General features: G+C 40.7%; 1 protein-coding gene across 6 annotated transcripts in view; it reads left to right on the top strand.

The window, feature by feature from the left end:
• The window catches only part of COL22A1 (collagen type XXII alpha 1 chain), a 221,579-nt gene that overhangs the window by 145,347 nt on the left and 57,282 nt on the right, over nt 1-18,950 (top strand). For all 6 annotated transcript variants that reach the window (XR_006017383.1, XR_006017382.1, XR_006017384.1 and 3 more), the window contains exons 24-32: nt 4-57; nt 9,869-9,922; nt 10,279-10,332; nt 11,335-11,388; nt 12,558-12,611; nt 13,009-13,044; nt 15,284-15,346; nt 16,694-16,747; nt 17,911-17,952. Coding sequence is in view for 3 of the 6 variants with exons in the window: in XM_042036305.1 (XP_041892239.1) it covers nt 4-57; nt 9,869-9,922; nt 10,279-10,332; nt 11,335-11,388; nt 12,558-12,611; nt 13,009-13,044; nt 15,284-15,346; nt 16,694-16,747; nt 17,911-17,952 (465 nt within the window). In the remaining 3 variants the exon portion in view is untranslated. The remainder of the gene's footprint in view (nt 1-3; nt 58-9,868; nt 9,923-10,278; nt 10,333-11,334; nt 11,389-12,557; nt 12,612-13,008; nt 13,045-15,283; nt 15,347-16,693; nt 16,748-17,910; nt 17,953-18,950) is intronic.

The raw sequence follows: 18,950 nt of genomic DNA, 5'->3' as shown, positions 1-18,950 counted from the left end.
CAGGGTAAAAAGGGAGAACCAGGATTCCCAGGAATCAATGGTCTTATTGGACCTCAGGTAAGCAATGATTTCTTCATTTTCGTACAATACGTGGAAAAAACAGAGTTTTGTGGCAAAAGAGGATTTGGAACTATGCAGCATGTGTGATCTTCTCCTCTGTACCATTTATGAAGCTTATGTTTCTCTTTTTAAGAGCTAAATAATTTCTCTTGTGAATGAGAGAAGTCTGTCTGTCTGCAAGCAATTACTTTTACTTTCTACAGTTTTTCAACATCTCTGAACAGGGATGTAAGGAGGTGTTTCGTATGTGATTTCCCCATTGCTTGCGCTTAGAGCAGCATCATTGAAGAGGGAAATCACTGATTTGTGTTTTGTGAGGAAAGGGGATGTCTTCAGTTAATGACCCCTTAGCCCCTTTGTTTTAAAGCTTTTGGCAAGTTAGTGCTCCAGCTTGCACCATAACATCATAAGGGCAAAATACTGTGGTTTATGTTAAGAATCATAAGAGAGGATTTAACTCCACCTTGGATCAGCCCATCCTGCCCTGTATTATGATAACACGGACACCTCTGGCTTAGTTTCTCACTAACTTTGCAGACAAATTCAGCAGACCTAAATCACTTTGTAGGGTCAGCCCTGCAATAAGAAAAATATCCGTGGGAATGTCCTCAAGTAGGAAAGATACAACCTCACACTGAGCTGACCGCTCAGAATAAAAATGAGCATTTCATCTGTTCCCCTTTCAATAGTAAATTAACAAACTGGACTTTGGCTTTAGGATTCCGTTTCAATAACGGGTAAAGTTTGGGGAAGAATGATGAGCTTCCATTGCTACAGCTGTTGGTGATGTAATGTAACAAGCAGCACACTGCTAGACAGCAGATACTGACTGCTCATTTATTTGCCCTGGCAGTCTATGCCCTTGTAACCAGGAGAAATGATCTAGAAATGGTTTGTGTGGCAGGAGTTCTGTAATGAGCTGTTCATGTCTGTGGAGGATGTCAGAGAGGCAATCCAAGGGCTTCAGACCCTCTGCAGGTGAAGTTCCTTGTGTCCAGCTGGGAGCCTTGCCCTGCAAAACACCACTTGATACTGGTTTACATATTTTAAGACTTTTTTCTTTGGTATAGGATCTAGTTTGCAAGTATTTTAGCAGCAGCCTGCAAGAATGAAGACAGTATTTCTAATGGATTTAAAAGATTTTAGAACCACAGAATATGCTGCATTGGAATGAACTGATAAGGATCATCAAGTCCAACTCCTGACCCTACCCAGGACACCCCAAGAATCTCTTTATATGCCTGAGAGCATTGTCCAAATGCTTCTTGAATTCTTGGATCATTGAGTACAACTCCCTGCTTTAGTTGTGTTTTGTTTTTCTTAGATTGATTGGTTGTTGTTTTTTTTGTTTGTTTGTTTGTTTGTTTTTTCCCCTTCATTTTGAAGGAAGATTTTTATCCATGTATGATTTTTAAGATACCTGACAGTATCCATCCAAACAATGTCACACTTTCTCAGCTCGTGTTCCCTGCAAATTAAACATATATATGCATGTGTTAGCAATTTTATAAATGCATCTGAGAAAATTGCTGACATAGGATTAAGTAATTTTCCTTTTTGCACAAGCTAAATAATGTTAGCAAATTTTATGTTAATTAAAACCACACAAAATTCTAGCCCCATCAAGGGATGCTGAAATTGACTCTTCCTCCAAGCTAACTGCACGAAAGGTAAAATATTGTTCCTATTCCTGCAGTGGCACTCTGTTCTGGACATATTACTGCAGAGTTCCATATTTCTCTTTAAAGAAAATGCTTACATTCACTTTGTGACAAAACTACTTTTATGCTTAAGAGCACTTTTGGTGGCATTAGATTTTTAAAGCATTTTATCAGCAATTTTTTTTTTTTTCTTAATTAGACTATACCCCAAAAATGCCCAGGAAGAAAAGTGGTTTCCTTTTACTGTAGTTACATGGATATTCATTCGAGTTATGTATGGAAACCTATGTCAGCTGTTCTGTGCTGTCCCCATGGTGTTGAGGGCCAACTGATTTGAGTTGGCTGCGCATAAACTAGATTAGGACATGAAAATAATCTCCCTTTCCTCTGCAATTTTAACTTTGTCTGATTTTGTTTTCTGACCTGATTCCCCACATTGATACCTGTATGGACAAAAGGACAGGGTTGATATAGGAGCTTTAGAAGGCTCATTGTTGCTGAAGGCACAGGAAATATCTTCTGAAGTTATTATTGGGCTTTGTCAAGAAAAATTGTTGCTGTCATGCTCAGTCCAACTGAGAAGCCACAGAAGATCAGGTAGCTGTGCAAGGGAACTGACTTAAGGGCTACTCTTTGGGGTCCCTTCCAGCTCGGGATATTCTGTCATTCTATGATCCCGTGATGAACTGCAGTTGAGATGAGTCAGTCCAACTCTCAAGGACCATTCGAGAGGTAATTTAAGTGTCAGACCCTGAAGCAGAATCTCAGAGGCAACTTCCCTGCTAGTCTGAGGATGTTTTTTGACAATAGAGTAGCCTTACCTTTGTCTCTCTTTGCACAAACCGACTCAAACCAAATTAGAATATAAAAATATTTTTAAATATTTATTTTTCCTTCCAAATCAGCTGTGGTGGTGAACCTGTCCATGTGCTTATTTGCTCCATGTTGTCTGGTCAGCACCCCCAAAAAGAGCATTTATATTCCAATGACCTTTAGAAATGGTTCATCTTGCAACATCATTAAGCCATGGAATAGAAACTCTGGATATTTTTTCCCTTTTGGACTTGAACAATTTTCTGGCAGCAAGGACAGAGACACCTGCACTTATAATGTGTTTATATTGTTATTATTTATTTGTACTATTTTAGTGTCCAGGAACCTTAATCATTGGCCCAACTTCTATTGCAGTAGGATGTTCAAATGCAGACTGAAAAATGGGCATTTCTGTAAAGAACTTTCAGCTGAAATAGTTGGCTCAGGCACTCTGAGCTGTATCTCTGAATTACCAAGGTTGGGGTTTAGCTCCAAATGCAAGCACTTTTTTGGGTGAAGAATGGGGATGCAGGTGCCTGCTCCTCTTGATGGAGATCCAGTTAATATCATCAGTGGAGCCTGAAGCTCTCTTAAGACAGGCACCTACAAATGTGCCACTGAGCCACTGTCAAGGCTCCCCGAGCTGAGTGGGTACTTGCTGGCCACCTGTAAGACAGCAAAACACATCAAAAGTCTTTGAGATTTAAGCAAAAATGCCATACCTAAGCCTTGCAATACCTCTGGGCTGTTACTGAGGCTTGCCTTATGCTAGATAACCTGGTGGTGTAAGAAAGACCTGAGAGGAAGACCAGTACAAGCTGTACCTATTATGGTCTTGGTTGGCAGTGATTTAATTAGTATAGACTTGTCTGTAGGGTGTGAGCTCAAGCCCAGGTTTTTTTAAGTAATTCAGGAAATAAATGATCTCCTCTGAAACATACAGTGTCCTTAATGTCCTTTTTATAATGCAAGTTAAAACTGCAAAATGTAAGAAAAGGATGTGGGTCCCAGCTTCAAAGCTCAGATTGAATTCAAACTTTGCCAGTGCTGTTTGGAATTGGAAGATACTGCTCAGAACTATCTTTAATAAGATCTATACCTTTAAAGAAACTAAATTAAAACAGTCTTCACCTGTGAAGATTACTAATAGTGCTGAAACAGAAGATATTAAAGGAGGTTTTTTTTAGTTGTTTTTTCTCATTTGCTGCGCTGACTCAGTAAACCAACTCCAAGCGAACACATAAGGAAATAAATCTTCCTCTGTAGACAAAAGATCATGTCCATAGCTTACACCAAGTGATTAAATTAAGTAAACACTGCCTTTCACTGAAAGCAGGAAACTCTCCTAGAGAGACTGCTATGTACAAAGTCAACTTTATTCAGTACTTTTAAAGAGTTGCAAAGACAGTTCAGAGAATTTTTTGCTGACAGAACTTTTATTTTAAATTTAATGCTGGTACTCCAGTTTCAATGCCACCTGATGAAATGACTGGAGACTGGATCCAGATATGAATTATGGCACTGCCACTGATGCTGACTGTAGGACATGTATTGTAGACAAATGTTCAGATCTGTTGGCTCTTCAGGCTTTTGGTTTTTAGTGTGATCAGCAACAGCTTTTTTTATAAGTCCTCTTACCTTAATATTGATTTGTAAGGCAGGATTTAAGCAGAGAGAAAGAAACACAGTGCTCTAATGCAACCTTACAGAAAATAAGTCAGTAATATGTTCTGGTTTAGATTGGATATAAGGAAAATTTCTTCACTGAAAGGGTGGTCAAGCGTTGGATCAGGCTGCCCAGGGAAGTGGTAGAATCACTGTCTCTCGAGCTATTTAAAAGAAGTGGCACTTAGAGATGTGGTTTGGTGGTTGCAGTGGCAGCCCTGGGTTGATGGTTGGACTCGAGGATCTTAGAGGTCTTTTCCAACCATAATGATTCTCTGATTGTATAATTCCAATTCACAGTAGTAGTGGCTGGGGTGAGAAATGAGAAGCAGATTTGAGGAGCTGATCCTGGAATCCACTCGGATGCAGTGGAGAAGTGGAGCAATGGAGTAGCAAAGGACATAGTGAGACACGTGGGCTGCTCCACAAAACTGGCTGCAACAGCTTCATTTCTTATGGGAAAGGAGATTAAATAAAGGGGAGACAGCACAAAGCCAACAGGAGGGGTCTGTGGGGTCTTTCTGAGAGGTGAAATTGTGGGGAATATCTTTGGAGTGGAGACAAGAAGAGAGAGTGGAAGGGAAAGGGCTGACTGTCAGCTCCTCATTTACTCATTTTGCTCTCATTTTGTCAGCAGACAGAATGCTCCTGCATGTCCCTTCTTCTTGTTCATAAATCTGGCACACTGCATTAACAGCCCAGACCAGAATCTGTTTTAATCTGGGTTAAGGGCTTATCTAAACCTTTGCCATAGTGTAACAGAATCCAGACATTGGCATGGAATAATACACAGAAAATACATCTGTGCAGGCTTTGCCTTCAGATATCTGGGAAAGCCATCAGACTCCAGTTTTCACTGTGGAATGCCATTTGTTCACCACCCTCCAAGACTTAGTCATCCCTTCTTTCATGGAAAAGAGATTTAGGTCAAGAAGTCTACTGATGGAGTCACAGACAAAGGCTTCTGTTCCTTTTCAGAGCCTCCTGAGGGAGTGTACAACCTAAATCTTAATATCTGTGCCTTTCCCAGCCCATCTTCAAGCAAGGTACACACTGGAACAGGAGAACATCCTTTAGTGCATTCTTGAGGGCAGACACAGCTGTTTCTCCAGTATGAACAGTGTCAGATTTCTTTCCTGAACACTGTCACTGCATTACATTGTCTAAGGAATGGAGCTGGATGAAACACAATCCTGAAAAAATCCACCCCCCACAATGTTTTTAAAGATGTCCCATCACATAACACACATACCTCTACAAAGTATTTTGATTTTAGATTTTAATGAACATTTGAAATATTTTTGTTTCAAAACAACAGTTTGAAAATATTCTGGTCCAAATATTTTATTTAAAAAATCCGTGTTTTGCATTTTTTTTCCCAAATGTGTTTGTGTAGATCTGTTTTAAAATCAAGTTTTCAAGTTTGTATCAGTTTTTGCTTCAACATGTACAAAGCATACATCAGAGTGTTTGCCAGCCAGAAAAAAAAATACATCCTGTGATTATTTTCTTCTGGTTCAGGGTTTCAACAGGACACCACTGTGGTCTGGATTTGGGATAAAGACTCTCATGTGCGTAATTCATCAAATAATCTTTGAAAAATGTAGTTGTATAAATCAGGTGCTTTAATCTGGATTCGCTTAAAAATGGAAGCAAAGAAAACAGATGGTGTGAGATTCCTTGGGGTGAACATTACACACAGTCCTGCTGCTGTAGTTTTATAATGTTGGGTTTTTTAAAACTTTGATAGATTCTGTCATTTTGGCGAATTCTAATATTTGAAAAGAATATTACGTGCTCTGAATTACACTCAGAAGTCAGGAGAAGGGCTACAATAAGATACTGAAATACAAGTGAAACAGAACTACTCTGCACAGTAGCAAAAGGGAGGGCTCTATGAAGGATATTTATGATGTATTTCTGCCATTTTATTTCACTTTGTCTCATCACTTGCTGTAGCCCAGGCTGCAGAAAGCAGGAAACCCAGTAGGACAGTCGATGTATTGGTGTGTGCAGTCAGCTGGAGCAGGCTGCCAGCACCCTGTGCATCACCAAGGGATACTGCTGGCCATCCCATAAAACTGTCCTTTCTGTGTCCATCTCAGAGAAGATTTTATCAGAACAGCTTTCCATTAGTATGTGTAGCATTTGTTGATGCAACACATGGTGAGTCTACCTGTAAACCAGTTTGGGCATGATATCCTGGGTAATTATCTCTTGGAGAATGATGAAATGGAATTATTAGTGGCAATTTAGGAAAAGGATCAGTGGTATTCCATTTCAGGACTTATGGTTGCATAAGGTTGGCCTTGAATATGGAAAGTCTATGAGAATAATTAGAAATTGTCTGGGATAGTGAGAAAACCAAGAGTAACTGGGTGTAGCGGGTTGGGTTTGTTCCCGGGCGGAAACACCAATTTAGTGTAGTGGTTTGGTCTAAAATACTCATTACTGTTTATCTTCTGTGAGATAAGAATTAGGAGAAATGCAAAGCAGGCACCAAACTTGAAAGAATATAAAGAAGTTTATTAGCGGACTTAAAACGGGGAAAAAAATTATACCACCTTCAGAACTCTCCTCCTCCCCCCACCTTCCTCCCTTCTCCCACTGACAATGTAAAAAAAGACAACCCTTAAGATGTTCAGTCTGTTTACCACTTCCATAATAACCTTGTTCAGTCCATTTAGAATGAGAAGTCTCTTCTTGCTCGTGCTATGAAAACAGTATCACAACGAGACAGCCGCCCACTTCCAAGTATTGTTCAGTCCATTTAGGAAGAGGAGTCTCTCTGCCCGCATGTGAGTCCCTTCCCCCGACTTGCAGCTTTTCCCGCAACTGCCTTCGAGGGTCCACTCTTGAAGTTTTTTGGGGTACAATTTTAAGGTTGAGCCGTTCAGAAACAAAAACAGAGGCCCTTCTCCTTCCCTGGGAGCAAAGGGTCTTCCTCATCTTCATCTTTAGGACTATCCCTGGGAGCATCTCTAGGGACTGAGGTTTTCTCCTTTCCCATTTGGAGCAAAAGTCCTCATCTGCTCCATCTCTCCCTGTCCAAACTTCTCATGAAATTACAGCTGCGTCAGCATCTGCCTATCTCAGCGCAGGTGCTTTTGCTCACGAGTTGAACACTCCACCCCCCATATCTTCATGAAATTACAACAGGATACTCTGATATATCATAGCTTCACAACAGAATTTCAGCTTTAAGCATCTCCTCTCTCTCTTCCCTCAGGTTTTCAGCTTGAGAGAGCTTGGGGGGGGGCGTCTGTCTATTCTTAAGTGTGGATCACAGAGGTGGTCACAACTTTTAAGTGGCTTAAAGAATTGTCCATATTCAAACTGGCCAGCTGATAGGTTCTATCAGGTACCAGAGGAAGCTGTAAGCACCCCTTAGCAAGGACATCCCTTCTGGGACTATGCTTGCTAACCTATGACACTGGGAAAAAGAGTTGGGATGGGGAGTACATAATGCTTCCTATTTTACGGTTTACACTGGTTGCTGTCAGATGCTGGAATAAGACTGGTTTCAGATCAGACTGACCCCTGCCACTCTGTCACTGTGTGGGGTAACTCACATCATACCTGGGATTGCATGGGCTGAGGCTGGGTCCTGACTGGGCTTTTTCACCTCCTGGTAGAAGTTCCCTGTTCTAGGGCCATGAGGGATGTGTGTTTCATGGTGGGAGACAGTTCACTTAATGACAGAGAGAGAACAAAATGAAATTATTAGGAAGGAACCACTGGAATTGTCGAGGAAAGCCTGCAGAGGTAAATATAGACATAGTCCAATCTGAATCAGTTTGTCGTTTTAATAAAGTTTTGCCTTCATTCCTAGTTCTCCTCCCACTCTTCATGGAAGCCCCTTCTTGGAGCCCATACTTTCTGCAGGGCCTCTCAGCAATGCCTTGTAGAGGTGGAGTAGGGCCAAGCAGAATTTCCATGTCCTTGGTGTTTGGGGCCGCTCCATCCAGCTGTGTCTGCATACAGTTCTGTCTGTGTGGAGTATTTGCTCCTGTGCTGGGCTTATTTGGACTATTGAGTCTTTTCCTTGAATAGTGAAGCCTTTTTAAGTGAAGGATGGTCTTGACCATGTGTCTCCTGATGGGTGTAAAATCTTTAACTGCAGGACCCAACCACAGGATTCCCCCGGAATTAAATCATCAGCATCAATGCATCCAAAGGCACATCTGTCTGGGGATGTTTTAGCCATGCTCACATTTGAGGCACTCTACAAGTGAGAGTGTTGTTGACAGGATAACTCCATGTCTGTTCTGAGTTGCAATGAGGCTAGTGCAGCTACAGGATCCTTTTCTGGTCTCTTTGCCCCATCTATTGGTGAGAGACTCTTAGCTGCTCCTGGCTGAATTTTGTGAGTAAGTTTGTATAAGATCACTTACCTGCCTTTTTTGCCAAACCATGCCCCAAACACCTCTTTTTCCTCACTTTTTTACGCCATTTTCTTCTCATCACCTACATTTTCAGTTAAACATAAATGCTAATATTGATCCATGACTCATAATACCTTAATATTGAATGGTGACAGGGAAAATGCTGTCTGGCCGTTTTCTGTCTTGTATCAGTTGCTCAGTTTCAAATCTTTACAGAGGGCTTGGGTGGGGTGGGGAGGTTTTTTGGTGGTTTTTTTTGTTTGTTTGTTTTTTTAAGTACAATTGCACCAGAACTCCTCTTATGCTGAAAACTGAGAATTAATGAGATTGTCATGTTAGAAAGACAGAAAGAGGCAGCCAGGGTAAAATTTCAGCTCAGTCATATATCCATTTCTCATGCTGTTTGCTCAGGTCCTGATCCAAAAAATACATGAACACATGTTTCATTCTGAGCTTAGGAGAAATCCTGTCTTGTCTACAGGGGAAGCTGGCAGTAACAAACATGCTTTGTATCTCAAGCAACATACTAAGATTTGTCAAGGCTGGAAACAAATTTCTCATAGGAAGCCAAATTTAACAATTTGCTCGATGCATAAAAATAAATCCCTCTGTAAATCGGGTGACTATTAAGAGAGTATTTTCCCTAAGAGAAACAGCTGTTGCAGAGAGATGAGTAAGAATGTTAAGATATTTCCAACTGAATGTGTTCATCAAACTATGAATTCATGAGGATCTTTTACTACCTAGCAGGTTGATGTTGAGCAACAAAAGGGTGGCACATTTTGTTTTAAAACACCTGAGTCACTGCAGCGTTTCTCCATACTCTTGGATTCACTTTTTTACCTCCACCCTCCCAAAAAAAGCAAGCTCAAAGCACAAGCCTGTTCCATTAATTAGTTGCTTTCAGCAATCTTTTTGCAGAGGTAAATTACTCACTTTGAAACAACATGAATCAAAGTTAACTTCAACTGGATGCTCCAAGGAATCCTACTGGTCAAACTTCAGGTTACCACTGAAGGCCTTCAACTGCTCCTTCTCTTGTAATGGAGTGCAGGATGGAGCTCCCCTCAGCAATGGCAGCAGTGGCTTAAGCAGAAGATCCTCTTCTGCCTGTGTTCATGGCCCCTTGTCTTGGCATCTTGCACTTTTTGGGTAGAAGTTAAGAAAATAAAGCTCAGTGCTTTTGTCCATTTCCTACAGGGCTCCTATTACACAGGGAAGGACCTGAGGCTTTCAGCCGCTACCAGAGAATTTAATAAACTGGCTTTGCTTCCTCTCTTGCAGGGTCCTCCAGGGCCCCCTGGCATTGCTGGACCCCTGGGACCACCTGGGCCACCGGTAAGAAAGCTCTGGGGTTTTTTGTTTTATATTGAGAAGAAAAAACAGGTGGGGAAAATTTTAGGTCATGGCTTTCAGAGGGAACAGAGTTAGGGCCTCTGGCAATGTGTGTTTTCTCTTACATTTTCTCACTGCAAAGCCACAGCTGGTCCTAGAGCACTGCTTCTCCCTGCTGAGCCTTGGAACCATGTTGGTGCTTCCTGGGAGTAAGTCAATGTCTCCAGGGCTCCCCATGGCACTGACCTGACTGCAGTTGAAGGGAAAACTGCACTTCAGTTGAAAGCAGCAATCCCCAGTGAGATTCCTGCAAAGAACAGAAATACTGATTTATTTTTTCTTCTGGTTTCATTTCTCAGGGACTTCCAGGAGAGATTGGAGTTTCCGGTAAAACCGGACCACCTGGACCAGCTGTAAGTGTTGAGGAGCTGCTTCCCTCATCTCCGAGCTCTCCATTGTTTCAGATAGTTTAATTCTCAAGTCTGCTTTGTTTCCCACATCTTGTCTGCACACCAGGTTTTAACATGGGCTCCAATACTGTCACTTTTATTCCAGAAATTAATCTCTGATACCTTTTGTGAATAAGAATTTTACCAGCTGCAGTCCCACTATTCTTAAGGAATTGGATCATATTATTTTCTTTATATGATACCTTTCAAAATTCCTTTTGCATTTTACACAATATTGTTTTTCCAAACCTGGAATTTCCTGAATCAGGCCAAATAACTCATGATTAAAATCTCAGATTTAGCAGAGCATAGTGATTTCTGTTGGGTCTTAAGTCATAAAAGTTGAATTATTAAATACTTAGTACAGAAATGCCACCTACAGCCTGCAGGTTTTGGGGATTGACTGACACTTGGAAAAGGGAAGAAAACTTTTTCTCACCGTTTAAAATGCATTACAGGAAGTAATTTTAATTCTTATCTTGCTGAACCACTATGTCACTATGTGCTATATAATTTAATTTTAGGAGTCTATGTACTGTATAACAAATTACCAATATTTAAAAGGAGAAATTGATGTAAAAGAAAATTTTTATAGCTACTGATAATAGGGACTTACATAGAATAAGTTAAAATGTAAGTAAGATACATAAAAAAATATTTAAAGATCCACAGTGTAGAAAAACTCTACACTGGAGTTTCTCTGTAACAATGCTGACATCCAGTGGTCATTCACTAAAACTGGGATACTGGAAAAAAGGGCAGAGCAAATACGTACAATGTGAGAATTTTTGTGCATTTTGAGACACAGTAGGGAAAAAAAATAAAAAAAAAAATGCATGAGGGGGTTCTTCTTTTCTTAAAATTAGGTGGGTGGCTAGAGGGTTGAAATGAACACACTTATGTTGAATTTGATGATAACAATTTAAAGAACCGGCACTTAACAGTTTATGATTTCCTCTTGTTTAGGGGCTGCCTGGCAAAGATGGACTCAATGGGCTTCCTGGGCTTCCAGGTCTAAAGGCAAGTGACACCACAGACACTGGGACTAAGCTGCCTACCTGGGCAGATCATTGGGGTGAGCAAGCAAGGCAAGCAGGAAAAACACAGCTGGGCATTGCAAAAAATCTTTCAGGAAATCCAGTGACTCTGGCAAGTCAAGGCATGTATCCAAGGCACAATGAAGAAGAACAAAGAAGTGTAGCAGACTACAAAGGTGTTCCTTTCTTTCCTCCCTGAAGGGCTGGAAAGAAGAGATGCCATCCCCCTGAGCCTTCTCTAGGTCTGTGTGGCAGAAAGTTGGTTCTTTATTATTTTCTACTTCTTATATCCCATTTGAAAGCTTCTCCCAATGACAGATTAGAAAGGGGAGTTGTCTCCCCTGTTGTCTCTGCATTGAGAGAAGGGAGATAAGAAATTTAGAGATAGGAGACACTTGACTTGTCATCCCCCTGCAAATAAGGGTCAAAGAAATGTACCATGTTTTGACTACAAAGGCCAAACTAGGTTTTGGGGATGATGATGCTTATTAAATAAAACCGCTCTTAACCATCTGTTGCCTTGGATTGCATTGGCAGAGGTTTTCTTGCTTCTGATACTTGAGCCCACGTATAGCAGAGTCCCCAGCTCCCATTTACTGATGAATAAAAGAGAAGAATTTGGAGCCCATAACATATTTCTGATGTTAAATAAACTTTGGATTTTATCCACACTTCTGTGTAATACTTACTGTACTTCCCAGCTGTGTAACCATATTTCAACCACTGCAGCCTCTGCTGTCCATACTGACACCACCCACCTTGGAACATCCGTTTTAAAGTATTTACATAATGGACCCAGTGACCAAGGCCCTAGCCCCAAAATTTTATGTTTTTTTTAAAACACTTTCTGACTTTCTAACCACATAGAGTTTGAAGAAACTGAATTGAGGTGTTGTTTTTCAGGTAATTCACTATGGGCATCTTTAATGTAGCAGTGATTGTGTTATTCCAGAAATTCTCCAGTAGAGTGCTGCAGATGTAATTGTAAATGGCACTTGAATGGAAAAACAGTCCAGGAAGCATATTCTGATATGACTCCATTTACACCCCCAAGCTGATCCTGAGGAGCTGAGTTAAAATATTCCTCACCATTGGCTGCAAACGTACTGCACAAACACCAGTTTGTGTATTGACTTGTTGTGTTCCCTGCAGGGAGAACGAGGGGAAAAGGGTGAGGAAGGCTTTCCTGGAAAAGCTGGCCCTAAGGTAAGGGATTTTATTTCATAGTCTCCTGTATCCACTGAGTCAACCAAGGTATGATTTTGGAAGGTCTTATACTGAAGTCAGGAGAGTAAGATTCCTCTGAAGTTGGAGACATAAGGGGATGACCACATGGGGCTCACTGACTTTCATGGTGTTCCAAAATACCAACCCTTGTTTGATGTTCTTCTCTCAAGCCTAAGTGTGCAGGGAGATCTAACCTGGGCCTTGCATTGGCTCCATGCAGTCTGCATTCCCAAGCCATCAAAAAGGCAAATTCAGAGCCTTATGGGACATAGGTAGAACAATATGGAGCAGTAGGGATCACATTTGCTAATGAGAAAATGTTCTTACCAAAGGCTCAAGTCCTTACAATGTTATAGATTTGCTTTTGTTTTTCCAGGGTGAACCTGGGAGCCGTGGCCAACCTGGTGAGCAGGTGAGCAGGAAAAATAGTCTTAACTGCAAGACCTATCTGTCAAAGCAGTATAAAGTGGTCACATGCAACAACAAAGCCATTTGCCAAAGATAAGAGCTGTGCATGTCATTTGCATCTGTGATTGAAGGTGCAAGAATTATATTGATGAGACTTATGGTTGATCTTAGAGGTCTTTTCCAACCTTAATGATTCTATGATTGATGGAATAAGGCTCCAAGTCTGAGGCACAAATTGAGGTTTATTGGGATAAGGCACTTATTAAATTAATAATTGTGAGTCTGGACTGTACTGCTGCTACTCCAAAAGTCTTTATAATCTTATAATCTACCTGATAGGTGTCACTCAATTCCCAGGAAAGTATCCTTACCTGGCATCCCAGGTAAGGGGAAATCACCGTGGCATGGGCAAATGATTCCTCAGGAGTGTTTGCATCAGGCTCCAAGGGAGGAGTGGTTTCTGTACCCTTCCTTGGTGTCCTTTCACTGTAGCTGAGCAAACAAACTACCAGGCCTGAAGTTTCCAGGCAGGCTTGGTCCAAGTGCAATAAAAGGCCAGGCCCTGACCAGAGCACTGTCCCTTGGTCTGAATCATCTCCCCACAGAGGGCTGTTTTGAATTTTAACACCACCTTCCAAAACACTTGCCCCTCTCCACAATGCGATGGTCTCCACATGTTTCATAAATGCTGTTTCCTGTTGTAAGTTGAATAGTGTTGTCCCTGAGAGGGCTTCATTTCGTATATCCTCTGAATTGTGACAGTAAGTTGCTAATAGCAAGGTGTGTGAATGCTGTTTCTTCAGTCAGTTGAACACCACCCTCCAGACACCCTTCTATACTACGTTTCAGTGATTACTGATGAGAATGTCATGTTGGCCTGTGTCAGATAATTTACTAAGGTCAAGATACATCACACAAATGCTTCCTTCTTGTCTGCTTAGTTTTCGTGTCAAGGGAAGGAACTGGATGGGTTTGATATGATTAGTTTTTAACAAATCCACATTGGCTGTTTTGTATTATCTTTCTGTCCTTGACCTCATACAAAACTCACTGATGTTTTGCTTCAGGACTTTTTCAGAGGCCAAATTTACACCATGTTTTTATTTTCCCTCCAAATTCTCCTTTTTCTTCTTCAATATTAGGCGGGCGCTCTGATCTCTGAATTTCTGAAATCACTGTCATTTCCATCCCTGGAAGTGTCCAAGGCCAGACTGGATGTGTTGTTGAGCAACCTGGTCTAGGAGAAGATGTCCCTGCCCAAGGCAGGGGGCTGGAACTAGAGGATCTTTAGGGTCCCTTCCAACCCACACCATTCTATGATTCCCTTATAGCCAGGATCCCACAGTGGCTCTGAGAAAGCACCACTCCATCTGTCACCAAATGCCACTTCCTTTAAAATTCTCCCAACATCACCCTGATGTTCTTAATCATCCTCAGTTACCACAGCATCTTGTTCTTCACCTGATTTTGTCTACAGACTCATTGTACCTCTACAATGATAATCTTTTGTTCTCCCTATACTTAAGATAATCTCTTTAAAGATGGGATTACCTTTTCTTTGTTCAGTATTTGTACAAGACTTAGTGAATTTGGGTCCTGTCCATGACTGACCCCCTTTGTGATACTGCACTATGAATTCAGATAGAAAAGAATTATAAATAGGAAACCACATGGTTATTTTCAGATGACAAGCTGGGTCAACTGGGAGCTAAATTTGAGAGTACTTGATAAATTTAGGAGAAACCACATGACACAGAGATCATAGTTACTCCAATAACAAGTCTTATAAAGCAGAAACTCAAAGGTAATGTTCAAATAGAAATAAATCCAAATGTGCAATATTTCACTCAGAAAACTCTAGATCTGTTCATCAAGTGACATCTGTACTGTTCAGATTAATACTCTGCAGTTTTTTTCATTTCCAGACTACACCAGATCATTAAAGATGAAAATAAAAGTCACGTTTTATTTCTTTATCTGCTTTTATTTTCTTGCTTGGTCCTGCTACAGAGCAGCATGAAGAAAATATGTCCTAAATTCTGTGGCATCAATTAACAGGAAAAAAATGGAGAAGTCTTAACTGCTGGTTTAAGTAATGGTTTAAAAAACCTAAGAAATTATTTGATAATCAAACTGATCTCATTCTCTCTCACCAAAATACATCTACAATCAATCCCATGAGAAAACTCAGGCAGGGTCTGTCTTATAGAATTCAGATTTCACACACTTTGTCTTATTTTCAGGGCGAAGCAGGTTTTCCTGGCCCTAGGGGCTTACCAGGACTGAGAGGAGAAAAAGGAGACCGGGTGAGTGACTTTGAGCCACAAATTCATCTTTTTTTGTGGCTGTTTAGCATCAGGTGGACTTACCTTGAGTGTCCCTACGTGATGTTCTCCCTTGGTGTGATGGCTGTGGTGAGCAGCTGATTGGCAACCAGCAAGGTTACCAAGTACCCAAAAAGGTATTCCCTGCCTATTGACTGTTCCTAATTGCAACGGAGGTGTTAATGAATGGTGTCTATCCTAAATGCAGATGGTTGTGACTGATGCCATGCTGCTTGTGAGGCAGTAGAGGAGGTAAAATAATTCACTTTTAGAATTATTTGCCTGATTTAAGGACTTGAAAAAATTCTTGATAACAACAACAGCATAAAAACAAATCTCCCCTGTCACTGAGCCATGGAAAAGGCTTCAGATGGCTGAATTATTTTCTGATGGCTTAACTTCCACCCAGGTCCTGGTGTCTGCTGATTCCTCTGGGTAGCTGCAGAACTCTGGAGACATCTTCATACCAGGAAATGTTTGGATCAGGGGCCTGACAGTAAATTTAGCCATGTAAATGTGGTCTGTAATCCTCATAATTGACTACATGCTTGAATGTGATCAAGAAGGATCTAAAATCACCTGAGGTTTTTTCCATGCAGTTTGCTCCATTATATGTCTTGTAGAGCATAGGATGGAGAATATATTCTATTGGAAGTGTTTGAGGCAAGGCTGGATGGAGCTCTGAACAACCCTGGTCTAGAGGAAATTGTCCCTGCCCATGGCAGGGGGTTGGAACTAAATGGTCTTTAAGGTCCCTTCTGACCCAAACCATTCTATGATTCTGTGATTTTCTCTGTAAATAAAATCATAGAAATGTCAGGTAATTCCATTCTGGATGCAGGATAAATAGACTTTGTGTCTGTACTTTGAGGAGAATCACATCATCTTTGTTAAGCATCTCACATTCAGAAGGCCACGTTACCTGGGCAAAATAAAGAAGTAGTCATCAGGGGATGGGTGATTCAGAAATCTCTTATATAAACAAAACATTGTTATAAATATCCACTTTGGGTCTTAACTGCTGTTCTGCTGCCTCTCTTTTCCAACTGGGAAAAAAATCTGTTTTTTATAATTCCATCAGGCAGTTAAGATCTTCTATAAGCAAGTTATTTTAGGATTGTTTCATTCCTTTCTGGGAACTCAATTGATATTCATTGGTTTTGAAAATATAGTGGATTTTTGAAGCCATCTTCAAAATGTTACATTTTTAATTGCTTTCTCTACATCTTAGAAGACAGGTTAGATAACTGAAAGTGTAAAATATTTTAGTGAGACTGATGCATTCAAATCAAAATGTGCATATTTCTTGCTTCCTTTCCCTGCTTTTAGGGAGAAAAAGGAAGAGATGGTCTCCCAGCAATGAAAGGTGAAAGAGGAGAAAAGGTAAGTCATGAAAAGACCGTGATCTTCCTTAGATGAGAGAGGAAAACAGACAAAAGGGCAGAGACAAGTCATAGAGGAGGCTATCTGAGGAAGATTAGAAAATTTGGAAGACTTTTAGCTGAACTTTACAGAGAAGCAGCAGAAATAGCTATGTGTGGGATGGAGACAATCATGTATTGAGCAATGAAATCTGATGAAATTAAGGATAAATTCATTAATTCAAGGAGAATTTTCTTTAGTTTATAACTGTCTGATATAAATGAGCCTGGAATTAAAATCTAAAAAGTTTTCTGTGCCTGTCTGTGGGGGATAGAACAATAATTAAGGAACAGTCTGGGCTTCTGCCATCACAACACCATTAATTTTAGTGAGAGTGAGAGAAGTAGACAAAGGTAATGTCCACCAAAATTTACATTCAACTCTTGTGAACATGGAGGTGAAGAAGCACTGACCTTGCAGATGCTTGTGGGTGTATAGTGGAAAACTGCCTTCATTACAGTGGCAGTAGCATTCAGGATGTGGGTTCTTCCATCAGTCCTCAGCTTATCAGTGACTTTTACCATCTGTGGAGGTGGGAATTCTTTCATGGGTGGTCCACTGACATGAGTGAGGCACCTGAACGTCCTGTACTTGGGAGGTTAACAAGTGGTGTTTGTAGTTCTTGGCTTTCGAGTGTCAGGGGACAGATGTTTGTGGAGCACAGCCCACAGGAAGGTAATCCAGTGCTCAGGAGATCCTCCAGCAACAGTATAGTTTTAACTCAAAATTTGGGAGAGAAATGTATTTAGAAGCTTAAATATTTGATGAAAAACATGGGATTTATCAATGAAAGATGTTCAGCTAAAACATTATTTTCAATCAAGAATTCTGATCAACTGTAAAGAGCCAATTAAACTCTATATCCTAAACTGAATGGGACAACTTTAGAAATTCATTGACCTGTGAAGTCAGGTCAACGATAAAATCATAGGGGGATGAAGAAAACAGAGTGAGAATCCTGCATGCAACAAAGCAAGGACAGCAAAAATTCTGTCCAGAAGTGTCACTGAGCTGGGGGGTTGGGTTACATCTCATCTGGTAATGCTGCATCTTCTAAATTATAATGTTGAGTTTTATTTGGGAATCTTTTTATGTAATTATTTACATTTTTTTCTTCTCTCCAGGGTGACACAGGTTCCCCTGGACCACCAGGCTTACCTGGAACAGTAAGTAAGACTGTTTGGTGCTGTAACAATATTCAAGGCATCATTGCACTTTCTCCACATAAGTTCTTCAGAAACAAATATTTTCAAGTTTAAGGTTTCTTACTTCTCTGCAGAAACTTTAGGACCCATTTACTCTGAGATTATTTCGTTTTGTTTCAGAGAAGCAATATCAAGGTGTATTTGGGTGGGTTGTTTTTGTTTTGGGGTTTTTTTTGTTTGTTTGGTTGGTTTTTTTTTTTTTTTGGTTTTTTGGTGAGGTTGTTCCTTCCTCTGCCTCTTTGCAACAACAGACCAAGAATACATATATTTATTGTTTTCAAAAAGAAGATTCAATGTTACTTTGGGGACCCTGAGTATAATTACAATGAAGTTCACTGGTGATAAAATCAGCGCCCACTGAATGTAAATACACAAACTTCTGAGTTCCCTCCAAGAAAACTTGAGTAAGCAGCTTGGAATAAGCACCATCATTGCAACTGGAGGACTGATGCCAGTCACAGATCCTCCAAGACATGGCACATATCCTCTCATCAGCTCTGCTCACCACAGCTGGATACAAGCTACCACATTCACAGATTATGGAAAAAATTTGAATCAAGGTCTGTTGTTGAAAATAAGTGCCTAAAGACGTCCATGCAGCAATGGAGAAGGTGGTGAAATTTATTCCATGCCATTCACTGGGCCTAAATCTACGCCACAGGGTCCTTCATGGTGCTTTGTGTAGACAGACTCCACATGTATCAGACAAGAATGACCCAGTCACAACACCAAGGATGAATCTGTGTTAGTAAAGGCAGAGAAGGCAGCTCACAAACACAGTACAACATGGCTGGACATGGAGAAGATGTGCCTGACTGCTCAAGCTTCCTGTGTTTGTAGGAAGAAATAATTTCTCTGTGTTGTGGTTTAGGAATTTTATTCCCCAATTTGGCACCCCTGACCCCCCAAGACTCCAAAACCACCCTCTGGTCACTCACTTCCTTCCTCTTCCACTTGTG

Source organism: Corvus kubaryi, unplaced genomic scaffold, assembly GCF_017639235.1.
Source record: "Corvus kubaryi isolate FWS band 111438036 unplaced genomic scaffold, C.kubaryi_AGA036_p1.0 37385, whole genome shotgun sequence".
Lineage (NCBI taxonomy): Eukaryota > Metazoa > Chordata > Aves > Passeriformes > Corvidae > Corvus > Corvus kubaryi.
Note: the sequence above shows the minus strand (reverse complement) of the source record. Positions and strands in the feature narration are given on the sequence as shown.